This window comes from Pteronotus mesoamericanus, unplaced genomic scaffold (genome assembly GCF_021234165.1).
Source record: "Pteronotus mesoamericanus isolate MK-2021 breed Mesoamerican mustached bat unplaced genomic scaffold, CSHL_Meso_final contig_59, whole genome shotgun sequence".
Taxonomy (NCBI): Eukaryota; Metazoa; Chordata; class Mammalia; order Chiroptera; family Mormoopidae; genus Pteronotus; species Pteronotus mesoamericanus.
Genome location: NW_026555206.1, coordinates 5,628,662 through 5,643,737, shown reverse-complemented (window position 1 = coordinate 5,643,737; position 15,076 = coordinate 5,628,662). Strand labels below are relative to the sequence as shown.

The 15,076-nt window shown below is 41.8% G+C and overlaps 1 protein-coding gene across 2 annotated transcripts in view; it reads left to right on the top strand.

Annotated features, from left to right (window-relative positions):
* The window catches only part of GRID1 (glutamate ionotropic receptor delta type subunit 1), a 714,118-nt gene that overhangs the window by 667,084 nt on the left and 31,958 nt on the right, over positions 1–15,076 (top strand). For both annotated transcript variants that reach the window (XM_054580465.1, XM_054580464.1), the window contains one exon: positions 3,703–3,898. In XM_054580465.1, the coding sequence (XP_054436440.1) occupies positions 3,703–3,898 (196 nt within the window). The remainder of the gene's footprint in view (positions 1–3,702; positions 3,899–15,076) is intronic.

Below are 15,076 nucleotides of genomic sequence, written 5' to 3'. Positions count from 1 at the left end.
GAATTAAGAAAACAAAGACCTTGGTCATTAAAAGGCTTACCTCAGTCAGTGGTTATAGAACTTGTGCTTAAATCAGAATCACCGGAAGGTGGTGAAATCACAGATTGCTCAGGGCCACCCAAAGTTTCTGAGTCAGTAGATCTGAGGTGGGGCCCAGAATTTGCATTTCTCGAAAGGGCTCAGGTGTTGCTGATGTCAGGGCCCTGAGGACTACACCTTGAGAGCTACTGGCCTACCTCAAACAGCTCAGCCATTCAGAGGCAGGATTCACATCCACATCTGTCTGATTCCAAAACCTATGTTGTTTTATATGATACAAATTGCCCCATGGTATGTGTCCCAAATGAACCATATGTTTACACACATCAGTGCCTTCTCTACTCCTTGGTTCTCCATCTGGCTACTTCCACCCATCCTTCATGACTCAGCCTAATTTTTCCACTCCTAGGACATATTTCTTTTTTTCCAAATGCACTGACTACTCCTCCTCTGTGTTTCCAGGATTCCCCATGCAGAACTCTATTTTAGTCTCTCTCATGTTGTTTAGTTGCTTCTCTGACCATTCGCCCATCCCTCTTCATGGACCCCATGGAGATCTCCGCCATTTGGTCCTTGCTTTATGTGCTGCTAAGCCTTGCCTAGTAAATATTAGTGACTGCTGGTAGAACAGCTGATTGAATGATTTCAGCCAGTTAATCATGAACCCTAGGTTTATAGAAACCCTACCTATGATGAGCAGCTCTTCGTTTCTCTGGGGTTGGGGAGACACTTTCTAGAGTTGTTGCTGAAGAGACTAGTTTGCCAAAGATGCTAAATTAGGTTGTGGATGTGGGTGTGCTAGTGCAGCTTTCTCCAGGCTAGGCATCCTCGCTTCTTTGGAGGGTCATCCTACTTGATGGGAACTTCTGTTTTCTGCTGACTGCCAGTGTCAGCTTGGAGCCTGGATGGTTAGCTTCCCCTGTTCTCCTTTATTCCTCCCCATGTGTCCCTTCCAAAACTGTGGACTCTGACAAGATGATGAGTGCCCCAGGAAGACAGCTTTAGTGTGTGAATAGTTGGGCTCTCCTGTTCAAACCTCCAAATAGCTTTTTATTGGTATATTCACTCTGAAATATGGTAGCATCCACTGTGTGTTGGGCATGTTAGTGAACTTGAAAATCTTCCTTGAAAGAGAAGTGTGCATTTGAGATGAGAGAGATCCCTTTACATAGACTAAAGGTTATGAGAGGTGATGGATGGAGTCAATTGGGCCGAGCCACAAGGCTAGCATAGCAAAGATGTGGGTGGTATTTTTAGGGTGGGAACACTGAGCTCTACTGAGACAGGAATGGAGGTGAAGCCATAAGTATTTGGGCTGCCTGTTTGTCATTTAGGTATGTTCCCTGAACCTCTGGGCAGGGGCACAGTTGTGAATAAATACCAAGAGAAAAGAGCCATCTCCATTTCAAATATGAGGATGAAACAGTAGTGCCATGCTCCTTGGAAGGTGCACATTCAATCCATGGAAACTGCAGTCATGTAGAGCAGTTCAGTATTTAGACTCAGCTGTGTAATTCATCCTGATGTTTCCCATTCATCAAAGCCTTGTGTTTGTTTGTAGTAATATGAGAAAAAATTAAAATGTGGGGAAAAAAGACACCCCTCCTTTACAGGCAAATTACAATGGAGTTATAGCCCTTGGGGCCCTTTGAGCAAAGCATATCTTGCTTTAATTAGGTATAAATAATGAACAATAATTAAAAAGATTTATTCATCACATTTGTTATTTTATGTTTCCTTTCATCTGTAATATATTGAAATGAATACTGAGCTCTGATTCTGGGCCACGTAGCAGGCCCTAAAAGATTGCCACAGAGTGTGTCTCCAAAGCAAGAGGAAGTATTCATTGCCTGCTCCTGAGTGCATGTGCTGTGAAGGCTGGTGTCAGTCTGGGTCGCGTTTCGAATGCGAAGATGCGCTGCTTCAGCTTCAGTCCTCCAAATTCTTAGACTCTAATAGAGGACACATACAGATAATAATAGTGCAGAATAATTGCTGCTAGTTATTGGGCACTTAGTTTGCATCGGACACTGCTCTAAGAGCTGAATACACATAACCTCATTTAATCTTCACTTGTTGCCCTCTGCCGTAGGCTCTGCTTCTATCCTTATTTTTTTAAAGATTTGAAAATTGAGGTACAGAGTTTAGCTAACTTGCCCAGGCCCTCAATATTTAGTGATGGTGGAGGTGAGAGGCAAGGCCTGTTGTTGGACTCCAGAATCCCTGCTTGACCTCACCCTGTCATGCTGTCCTCTGATGTCAGGAAGATCATGCTGTCCTAGAGCTAAGCAAAGTGGAGAGACGGCACAGGGAGGTGAGGGGTAGCCTTGGCTTCCCATGGGGAGAGATGGCAGCTGGATCGTGAAGAGGTTTGCAGAAGTATATTGGGTGGATGAGTGAGATAAAGGGATTCCAGGCAGAGGTAGCCCATGGCCTGGTGCCATAGATGGGGACCGTGTGGGAGTCCTAATTTCAACATTGGCTATGGAGCTGTGTGTGGAGGGAGCAACAATTTCCAGTGAGATCAGGGATGGAGGATTTTGTAGGTCATGTTGAGAAGATTAGATTTCCCTGGAACAATGATTCAGTGAGAAGTGGGGATAATATTCTGGCTGATAAAAAAAAAAGGAGAGACAGATTTCCAGAAGAGAAATAAGCAAAGAGTGATCAGATTGAAGCCTGGAGTAAGAACCTGGATCACCACTGAGCTTTTTGCTTTTTGAAATTCTGTGTGTGGCATTCTCTCAACACACTGAGCCAGGCACTGCTCATCTTGGGGCAAGTAAGAACTTTGTGCCCATTGGACCTTCCTGGACTGACTACGCTTCTTAAACCAGGGGGCTTTCCTCTTCCTCCTCTGCTGCTGGCTCTTGGGCTGTTTCTGGGCCTTTCTAATACACCCCTTCCTTCAGTGTGTCGCTGGCCTGAGCTACCTGCTTCTCTTCTATATACAACAAACCCAAGACCCTCAGAAATGTTTTGTTTTATGTTTGCCATCTTTTAAATAATGGTCAACACTTACAAAAATAAAGTGATCTCATGGAAAAACTCAGATTTATCTCTTTATTGAAAAACAAATTGGTGGGAAGATGCTCAAAAGCCGACAACAGGGTAGAACTCCAGAACAGCTGTGAGCTTTGGAGACACATGTCTCTTAACTGGTACAATCCCTGGGTGTGCATCTGACCCACTCCAGTGTTCAGAGTCAGAGACCAGTCACTGTTGTCACTCTTGCCAATGTGTTTTTCTTTCCCTTGCTGCAGGCATTTGACTTGAGACCATCAGTATCCAGCCTCTTGTGATGCCCTGACTCTTTCACTTTGTGATTATCTCTCTCTATGGTCCTACAGCTAGACTGTAAGCTCCTTGAGAGCAGGAATAATGCCTTATTCATCCTTTTGTCCTTGGAACTCAGCGCAGGACCTGGTTTTAGGTGTTGATAACTTTACTGAGTTAATCTATACTGAGAAAACATAACTTTGATAGAATGAGGCCTTGGCAAGTCACTCTCTGGACTGAGGGATCTGTGCTGCTGAGGATTGGGAGTGAAGAATGTGGGTCGTAGGTCACAGCTGGGCTCAGACCTCAGGAGGGCCTTGCAGCCTATTATATCTCTTCTGTGGGCAGCCTGGACCCATGGCTAACTACCTTTTTGCATTTCAGGACATTCCAGGACCTATCCAAACAAGTGGAGATGTCTTATGGCACTGTCCGGGACTCTGCTGTGTACGAGTACTTCCGAGCCAAGGGCACCAACCCCCTGGAACAGGACAGTACTTTTGCTGAGCTCTGGAGGATCATCAGCAAGAATGGAGGGGTTGACAACTGTGTGTCCAGTCCTTCAGAAGGCATCAGGAAGGTAGGTGGGAGTTGGCTACCTGGGCATGTGTGTGCTTGACAGGTGCTGTGGGCATGGTCATCCCCAAGGTGGGCATCTTTTTTGAACAACTCTGTCACCTGCAGAGTCATCCATCTTCAGCAGGCTAGATAGGCATTTCTCCCAGGCATGTGAATGTTAAGTGGTGATACACCTGTATTCTTTAGGTAGGTGTGCATTCTTGGCAACAGAAATAGAGGGGGCTGCCTGTTAGGTACCAAACAGTTGTTTTTCAAGGGATCAGTACAGAGAAGACAGATTAAGCTTGAGACAAGAACCTCCTTTCTTGCGGGCTCATAGGATGGTGACCCAGAAGTACCTGCCTACCCCACGTGAGAACACTCAGCAAAAGAAAAAGCAGAGAACCAATCAGGAGGTGGAGGGAGTGAGGGAACAAAGTTCAGGAGAGGGTGGTATACTGTGGGTCTCTGCTGTGAAGAAGAGTTGTGCTTGGGAGATGGTGCTAAGGGCATCAAGCCCAGGATGAAGGCTGTGCTTGGAGAAACCAGGGGAGGATAAGGTTGGAAGGAGCCAGGAGAGAGAGAGGGTGGAGAAAAGTCATCACATTCTTCAGCACTCTGAATTTGCTCATTTATTTCAGTTAATTTCCAATATGAACTGACTTAATCATTATTATACTATTATACAGATGAGAATCAGAGGCACTGGGTCACCTTCCTGTTAGGGTCCGATGCCAGGAATTTCAAGCTGAGAAGTCTGGCATTTGTTCACCATGCATTGAGGAGGTCAGTGAGGAGGAAGATAGTGAGATGAAGGCAGGTGTCATAAGCATGCTCCTGGTGGTGGCATCCTCTGTCCGGTGACCCTCACATCCAGTGACTACTGTCCCTGTGGCCATTAGTGAATGAGACGAGAAAGATGTGCCCAGCACCACTGCCTCTCTGATCAGGGTGGTGTCCAGGGTGCCTCAGCTCTTCTCAACCTGCCCCCTATTCCCTCTCCACCTGCCCACCCCTTTGGAGGTACCTTCCACACACACACAGTCATGCACACTCTCTCTCACATTCACACACTCAGACCCACACATATACTCACACATGAGATCTCACACACACATGGACCCCTGTCCAGCCTGCCTTAGGTATCCACGCCAGTGGAACCATCTCACAGGTACACACACACACACACACACACACACACACCCGGGTTCCATATCCCCAGCTGCTTGGGGATCACTTAACCTTATTGCAGAAGGTAGTGCGTATAAGGGGACAGTCTAGGGAAAGCTTCAGGGACACCAGGGTTCACCACCCTACTCTCCGTGATGGCAAGGGTCCTCAGCAGTCTTCCAGCCCTCCCAGGGGAGCCCCAAGGAGGCCCACAGAGAGAGGCAGAGGCGGAGTCCCACTTCAGAAGCAGTGGGCGTTCTGGCGGAGTGTGGCTCTGTCCAGGGGATGGGCTAGCTGCAGTGTTCTGGGTGTAGTGAGGGCCCCATGGGCATGCACCCTCACACTGCAGCTAGCTTAGGATGGCTTCTTGTCCCTGAGCCACAGTAGAAAGTGTCTGGGTTCTGGAGCCTGACACACCTGAGGATGAGTCCCAGTTCCATAACTCACCAGCTGTGTGAACTTGAGCACACCACTCTTTTGGTCTGGAAACCCTCAGAGTTGAGAGAGGCCTGGGCAATTCTGGGGTCTCTTTAAATGCTTAAAACATTTAAAAGTTTACATTATGATAGAGTTTGAATGTTTACATTTAACCAAGTAATACCCTAACAAATATGATAAAGTACAACATAAATGTTGCTATTCCCATGCTTACAAGATTTATTAAAAGCTCTTCATTCTTAGTACACTACATAGGATGATCCTCTGACCCCGAGCTGTTGGTCTTCGTTCATCCCTGACAGGGAATCTTTGTGGCTGTAGGTGACCTCATTTGGAGATAATGAATACAAAGTTGATTTAAGGCTTTTCATTAATGTAAGGGCTGGGCCAAATGGCCTTAGAGCTTCCCTTCTCTGCTTTCTTTGTTTCTCACGGAGAGCCAATACTCCTGTCCACATAGGATGCTTATGAAGATTCATTGCAACAACGCTATAAAAAGTACTTGTTATAAAAGAAAAGATAGCTACTTTTGACTTATTAAGCTTCTATTCATTACAAAACACTTTAAACAAATAGAAGAGTAAGTAACACAGTGGCAGGGGATATTTACAATGCATAAAACCAGTGTGCGATCGATATCAAGATTATATGAAGAACTTCTACAAATCAATAAGAAAAGTTCAAACAATTTAATAGAAAAATGGACAAAAGACTTGCACAGGACTTTCACAGAAGAGACAACACATATGGCCAATAATTATCTGGAGAAATATTCAAAATCATTGGTGGTCCAGGAAATGCAAATTGATACCATAAAGATATTTCATTTTACACCAACTAGACTTTCACAGAATAAGAGGTGGTAGAGAGGATGGGAGTAACAGGTGGTCAGTTGCTGGTGGGAGTGTGCTCAGTACAACCACTTTACAAACTAGTTGTCATTCTCTTATAAAATGGAATATTTGCATACCCTGTGATCCAACAATTCAACTCCTATGTGTTCATCCCAAATAAACTTTCATATGCATTCCAGAGACAAGAAAGGCCATGGTAGCATTGTTTATGGAGCCAAAACCCTGGAAACAATCCAAGTGAGCATTAACAAGGTAAAAAAAAATGTAACCTGCAATGAAATGAATCCACTCTCGCTTCATGTAGTAGTATGGATGAATCTTAGCAGAATAATAATGAGTAAATAAAAGGCATTAGATGCAATTTCATATGGGTCAACTAATAGAAAATAACTTACAACACAATACCCTTTTAAAAATATATGAGACTCATATACACATCCATAGTATTGGTAAAGCACAAGATTCATGAAAGTGGTTACTGCAGAGGGGAGAGACAGAGCCGTAGGGTGGGGAGAGAAGCCTATTCATGGGTATAAGTCAAGTTCAGTGTTAGCTTTAGATTCAAGTTTTTTTTTAATGTATTTGTCATTATAATAAATGAGTTAATTAAAAAAGATGACCATTCCTGGACTAAAGGACGGGTCCTGGAACCAAGGGTTGTGAGCAATCCCATTCTGTGCACCAACCTGCTCTTTCAAATAAATAAGTCCAGACCAAGCCAGGCCAAGCCCAGGTCTCACATGCCAGCTCCTCCTTTCCTTGCTGGCTCCCCTGCGCTGCCTACTCTTGCTCCTGGTGTATGTCACAAAGGCAGGCACCATTATTAAAGCCCCTCTGGGAAGTGATAAATCTGGAGACGGTTCATCAGGGAATTGTCTCCTTGTCATCCTATTTACCTCTTGTCTGCTGCTAACACATTAAAAACCACTTCTGGTGATATTTAGGGTCCTAGTCACTGATAAAACAATTTTAAAAAATAAGTAATGAAAGATATAGGTAAAGGACTCCTTATACATGTCTATAGCTTCATGGTATTGAACCTAATCTTTTTTTCAGCACGTGGGATATGTTACTTTTATGAAAACTTAATTTTATAAATCCCAAGCTGGTTTTGGGGGTCATAAATCTTTCTCTTGCTTTTTGATCTTTAAGAAAAAAATGTACCGCCCACACCAGATAAATGTTAGGGTTTTATAACTAGTGTCATAAAAGTGAGTTTATAGTGCTGTCTGAAAATGGAGAGCACTGCACCTTTTACTGGAAGCAGAGCTCAGATTCACTCTCGGATCCTCCTTTGTATGACTGTTTGGAGGCTCCTGCCCCTAAATGCTTTTCTGAAACTCTCCCTATCCCTTGCTCCTCGAGAGCTGCCCTTCACCCCCAGGTTATGACTTCAAAAACCTTGTGAATCTTTGGCATCAGCAGACCAGGCTGGTGATGGCTGCTTCCCAAGTAAGGATCATGTTCTGAATCTAGACACTCTAAGGAAAAATCCAGCAAGTCAGAAAATACGAGCCTGACCCTGATATTCAGGGATGAGTGACTTCTCTAAATCCCAAACAGAACCTGCTTCTGTGCAGAGCAGGCCACCTGCAAAGGTGAGGAGGGGTAGCTGAGGGATGTCACAGGAAACTTCTTCAGTGAGGGGAAGACGACCCCACTTTTAACTCTCAGTTCTTCCTTGGTGACTCTGCTCCATTTCTGGAGAGCACTTGAAAGTAGGGTGATGTTACACTGGTCAGAATGGCCATCATAAACAGATCCACAAACAACAAGTGCTGGCGAGGCTGTGGAGAAAAGGGAACCCTAGTACACTGTGGGAATGCAGACTGGTGCAGCCACTATGGAAAGCAGTGTGGAATTTCCTCAGAAAGCTGAAAATGGAACTGCCTTTTGATCCAGCAATTCCCCTGCTGGGACTATACCCTGAGAACACCAAAACGCCAATACAAAAGAACCTATGCACCCCAATGTTCATAGCAGCACAATTTACAATAGCCAAGTGTTGGAAGCAACCTAAATGCCCATCAGTAGATGATTGGATCAAAAAATTATGGTACATATACACAATGGAATACTATGCAGCAGAAAGAAAAAAGAAGTACTAAACTTTGCGACAGCATGGATGGAACTGGAGAGCATCATGCTAAGCGAAATAAGCCAGGGGGCGAAAGACAAATACCATATGATCTCACCTATAAGCGGAACCTAACCAGCAATGCAAAGATGCAAGGAAAATATGACCAGCAATACTGAAAGGAAAAGAAATCAACAGAGACAAGAGGGAAGAGGGGGGCAGGGAAAGGGAAGGGAAGGGGAAAGTCAAGGAACATATAGCAAGGACTCATGGACAAAACCAAAGGGGAAGAGCTGAGGGAGGGAAGGTGGGAGGGGGCAAGGGAAAGAGGTGGGGGGAGGCAGAGACAAATGTATTTAAAAAGTAAATAAATTAAAAAAAAAAGAAAGTAGGGTGATGTTTAATTGCTGCCTAAGTTAAGAAGCTTGGTATGGAGGATAACCTCAGAGAGATGTTATTACTTTTTTCTTAGGAGTGCTGCGCTTTTAATGACTTGACACCAGTTTAGGTGAGAAACTGCTTAGCAAGAGGTGATCACTCTTCCACTGAATCAGGGCTGGAGGAAGGGGGTTATGTGTATCATGATTGCCCCACCACTGTCACCCACTCCCTTCTGTCAGCGTCTACTCAGACAAGGACGGGCAGCACTTTCTGGCCTCTGCTGAAGAGAGCAGGAAGGAATTTGGAGGGAGAGGGAAGTTTCTTATATTTATTAAGTGCTTACAACATATAGGTTTTTCAACACACCTCCCTGGCACCAGTGAATCTCAAGGAATACTGAATTGTCCCTGACAGTCATCTATTTGCTGTCTGACTGAGCAGAATCACATAAATTGAGGAGGTAGTTAGTGCCATCAATTAGCTGGTTTCTCTCCATGGCTTTCGTTTTGGAAAGGACAAGGGAAATAGTTTAGGGGTCCCTTTCAGGCTTATCTCTGAGATCCATTTCTTGGGGAAGACCCTTCTGGTTCTCAGAGAGAAGGGAGAGGCTGCTTTCATTCCCTCAGCCACCTGCACCTGTTGGACCTGAGGAAAGATTAAACCAAGGGCTGGTAAACTACCATTCAGGGGCTAAGTCTGGCCCACCACGTGTTGTAAATAGTTCTATTGGAACACAGCCACACTTATCCATTCCTGTAATGCTCATGGCTGAGTTCCTGCTATTTCTGCTGGCCTGAGCAGTTGTGACAGAGGTCATAAGGTCCCTGAAGCCTAAAATATTTATTTTCTGATCCTTTACAGAAAATTTTGAGCAGTGAGTAGTCCAAGAATACTGGCCCTGGGTCTGTATCCTCTAATAGCACATGGGCTATTGCACATGTATGGGCATGCGCATGCAGCAGCACATCACATAGCTCAATGCCACCTAATAGCATGTAGGCATGTTTAGCGGTGTGTCATCTAGCTCTACACCATTGAGTAGCATACAGCCTCTGCCTACAGACTGTCCTTTCTTGTCCTATTCAGGCCTAATTCTGGTCGCCCAGAGGCTTCTCTCTCACTATACCAGCACCCAGCTTTATTCCTGCCTGGCGTAGTCTCTCCCTGAAATCTATTGAGCAGGCTCTATGTCACTGCATAGTGCCAGATGATCTACATACATTCTTCCTTTCATCCACAACAAAACTACTTGCTTAGTATTATCTCCAGCATGTAGAAGTGGTACCTGAGTCTCAGAGATTATGTGGCTGCTCAAGGTCACATAAATAAGAGTAAACCATGGCACAGTCATCAGAGTCTCACTCCAACCTGCCCCTTCCCAAGGGGCACATCCCCATTTCAATGCCTGAGTGTGTCTCCACCCCCATGCATAATCTTTACTTATGCTTTTATTTCCCTTCCTCCCTTACATCAAAATAGCAAGATATATGCCTGGCTCTGATTTTTAAAAGCCTTAGCTCTCCTTCTATGTATCATAGCAAAGGTTATTTAAGTCTCTGATTTTATCTTTTGATTTCCAAACTATTAAAAATATCAATTAGAGGAAATTTGAGATGCAGAATTGAACTGGCAAGTGGTTCAAATTTATATGATAATAACTTTGTTACACGAAATCAGACTTTAATATTGTCGGTGGGATTTTATTTTTCTTTAGCTTATCAACTCTATCAAGTAGCATCCAGCATAACAGAATTTCTGTGCAGTGCCAGAGCTGACCTAGACTGCCAATTTATTAAGCCTTTCCATAAATCAGATCTGATATTTAATAACATTGTCAAATGGAATACAGCATTAATAGTTTAAATGTCAGTCTTCACAGCTCATTGAGTTCTTTAAATAAATAGACAAATAGTTTGTTTCAGACCCTGAAGCTGGAGATACTATTTTTTCAGAGGGAAGTAGCTTTGGAGTCCAGCAGTTGTGACAGAAGGTGGTTTTTTCCACTCAGTAAATATCTCTGAGGTCATAAAGTGTGAATGCAAATGCAGGGGGAAAATGGGCTCACAAATCTTAGTTATTTCCACACTGATCCAGTGCTTGCCCTGGCAGCAGTGTGTGTGTGTGTGTGTGTGTGTGTATTGCCCATTAGCACCTGCATTTGTTCCTTCCCCTTTCTCTCTACTCTGTAGCAAGGGCTGCTGTTGCTGCACATGCTCCCTGCTGAGTGTCCGGGACCACGGCCTGTGGAAAGGAGAATGGTCCCATAAGGACCCTGCCTTCTGCAGGAGGACCAGGAGCTTCGGTGCCCCAAAGTGCCCTCTGTTTGGAGCAAGTGATATGAGGAAGCATCCTGGCTCCGCACCATGCTGGGGCTTCCCCTGAGGTGGAGGGGAGAGGCTTTCATGGATGGTACCCTTTTGTATTTTGGGGATTATCAGGAAGGTTTGGCCAAGTTGACGAAAGGAGTCCTAGCTACAGGTCTGATAAATCTGAAAAGGGACTGATACAAACTAGACAGCCCTGTGCAGTGGAAAGCAGCGAGGAGCTATGGGCCTTGCAGTCATGCTCCAAGACATACATTTTGTCCTTTCTCTGCTTCTAAGTCAATGCAGATCAGGAATCCTATATGCCTCCTTCCTTCTCATGTGGAATAATAATTTATCTCAATGTCTTCTGTAACTTGCATAAAAGGCACTCATATCCATTTTGTAAGTTGGATAGCCTCTTCTCTTTATTCATTCATTTATTCACTAATTCACCCACTCAAGAAATGCAGTTTGAATAGCTTCTACTTAGGAGTTTGGTAAAGTTCCGATTTCAACCTAATTTAATCTGTGGTTTTGGTCAAGTGAATTAAGCTCTTTGAGCTATCTGCAAGACTGAGGAAAGTGAATTAAGCTCTTTGAGCTATCTGCAAGACTAAGGAAAGCCCAGACTTGTGAGTTTACCAACGCATAAAGTGGACAGAGTCCAGGGTGGATTGTAGCACAAGGCTGACATTCAGTGGATGTCAGCAAACTGCTTTAGTACCTACTCTGTGTTACAAAAAGAAGATAATGAAAATGTAAAGTCAAATATTTTGTTTTCTTAAGATGTATATTTTACATACAATAAAATGCACATATATTGTTTATTTCATGGGTTTAGACAATTGTATATAATGTAATCACCAACCAAAACAAGATATAGAACATTTCCATCACCTTGAAAAGTTTTCTCAAGTCACTTTCTAGATACCTCTCCCTACTCCCAGCAGCAACTACTTACAAATTTCTAGTGCAGCAGGTTAAGTTTACCTGTTCTTGTAATTCATATAAATAAGATAATATAAAATATGCATATTTGTGCTTAGTTTCTTTCACTCAACAAAATCTCTATGAGATTTATCTATGAAGTTGTGGCTGTCAGTACTTAGTTCTTTTTTTCACTTTGAATAGTAGAATATCCCATTGTATGAACAAATCTCAGTTTGTGTTTTTATTCTCCAGTTGGCATACATTTCAGTTGTTGCTAATTTACAACATTTCAGTTGTTGCTAATTTATGGCTATTATGAATAAGGCAGTTTGTGGAGATATGTTTCAATTTCTGTTTGCTAAGTATAATATGACAGAGTAGAATTCTTGTGTCTATAAGGAACTGCTTTACCACCTCCAACGTGGGTACTCTATCTTACACTCCCACTGGTAATAACCTACTTATATGCTTGTAAGTTTCAGCTGCCGGACATCCTAGAGAACTTTTAGTGTTGTCAGTCTTTTTGATTAGACAATTCAAGAGTCTCTGATGTGAATGTTATCTCATGCTTTAATTTGCATTCTTTTGGTGACTAATGATGTCCAGCTGTCTTTCACATGCTCTCTGGCTTTCCAAATAGCTTCTTTCATGAATTGTGTGCTTGCGTCTTTTGTTAATTTTTACTGGGACCTTCCTGTTTTCACTGCTAATTTAGATGAGTTTTTAAAAATATGCTTTATGGATATAGGTCTTTGATGAAATATAAGTAATGCAAATATAACTCCCAGTCTGTAATTTTCCCATTCATTTTCTTAATGCTATCTTATGAGTAGAAAATTTTAATTTTGATAAAACCCCATATATTAACTTTTCTTTTTTATTTATGGTTAATGCTTTTTTTGTCACATGTCTAAGAAAGTTGCAAGTTTTCTTCTAGAAGTTTTTACCTTATGTATTTGTTGCTTCTAAAATTTGGTTTGTGTATGGAATAAAGAAGTAGTTCAAGTTCACTTTTTCTTTTCCATACGTATGTCCAATTAACATTGCACCACTTATGAAAAAGATGTATTTACTTAACAAGTGGACTAGATGCCCTAATTAAAAATCAACTGGCTATATATATGCTGTTCTATTTCTGGATTCTCTATTATGTTCCACTGATTTATATATCTATTCGTATGTCAGTACAAAAATGTCTTGATCACTGTAGCTTTATAATTATTCCCTAAATGTATCCCTTAAATCAGGTATTATGGTTTCTCCAACTTTTTTTTTTTTTTACAAGATCTGGGCAATTTTATTTTTATTTATTTATTTATTTTTTAAATTTTATTTAAATTTATTTTTTCAAATACATTTGTCTCTGCCTCCCCCCCCCCACCACTTTCCCTTGCCCCCTCCCTCCTTCCCTCCCTCACCTCTTCCCCTTTGGTTTTGTCCATGAGTCCTTGCTATATGTTCCTTGACTTTCCCCTTCCCTTCCTTTTCCCTGCCCCCCCTCCCTCCTATCCTCTTGTCTCTCTTAATTTCTTTTCCTTTCAGTGTTGCTGGTCTTATTTTCCTTGCATCTTTGTATTGTTGGTTAGGTTCCGCTTATAGGTGAGATCATATGGTATTTGTCTTTCGCCCCCTGGCTTATTTCGCTTAGCATAATGCTCTCCAGTTCTAAACTTCGCAACAGCATGGATGGAACTGATAGTTTTTATATTGAAGCTATAGGTCATTTGGGGAAAATTGGCATCTTTTCAATACTGAGTCTTCTGATCCACAAACACAGTTTTTCCTTTCAAAACACCAAGTTTACATTATTGATTTTATCTGTTGTTATATTTTATGGATTTCAGTGTTCTTGTTGATTTTTTTTTTACTTCTATATACTTTGGTTTTAATTTGTTCTTACTTCTTCTGGCTTCTTAAGGTTGAAACTTTAGAGCATTGCTTTTATTCTTCTTTTCTTCCTTAATATAAGTATTTAAAGCTATAAATTTCCCTCCATGCACTGTTTTAGTTGACTCCCATGGAGTTTTATGTGTTCCATTTTCATTATCATTCAGCTCTATATGTAAAGCATCTGACTTAATCATTTTCTTCAAGGTCTGACTGTTGAGTTCTGAAGGACATCAAGTAATTGTGACTTAAAGTGAAAAAAGGCTTCTGATCCAGAGAGCTGGCATTTATTTTGCTTAGTGAGGTTGAGGAATGCTTTCTAAGGTAGTTCTATCATGCACAAACATTTTGCAATCCAAATGCCAAATTCCTTTTCAGTTTTGAAGATACACATGTGAAAATGTGGGAGAAAGCTGGCAAATAGGGAATAAAATATACAGAAAAATAATGGAAACCAGAGAGAGAAAAAAAGACAGTTGCACAGTATGCGAGCAAAACCCATTTTTAATTCTATTAAATGTGTAGTTTTCTTGTAGGAGATTGCAGAGAGTGGTGTTTTCTCTGCTTGATGGTCACTGTTTACAGAACCCCTTCTTGAGTCTCGGGCTTAGTTCCATGTGTTTTGGCTACCTACTATGCCTGAGCCTTTTTTATATGCCTTAGCTCTGGTCCACGCCAACTCCAAGTCCACTAAGGTTAAATAGCCCCTGGTCTATATCAGCGTTTAAAATAATAAGAGATTTTTGAGAGGAAATTTTAGGCTAAACATTTATAATTTAAATGTAATGTACCACCAATATGAAAAGTCTAGAATATTCTTAAAAATTAGTAGAAAAAACCCAATCAAACATTTTATTTTCACCACCTAAATCACTACTAGAAATTCTTGTTTTTGTATAGTCTTTTCTGACTGTCTTCAAAAATCATATATATATATATATACACACATATATATATGATGTTATAAAAATATAACTTGTCCTGCCTTTTTCTAACACTATTGTAAAACTATAAAAATCATTTTAGTGGCTAATTAATATTTTATGAAGTAGATATAAAATAATTTATTTTAGCATTTCCTTCTCAATTGTCATTTGGTCATTTTCACTTTTTCACAAATATAAACATTATAATAAACATCATCATGACAATGGCTT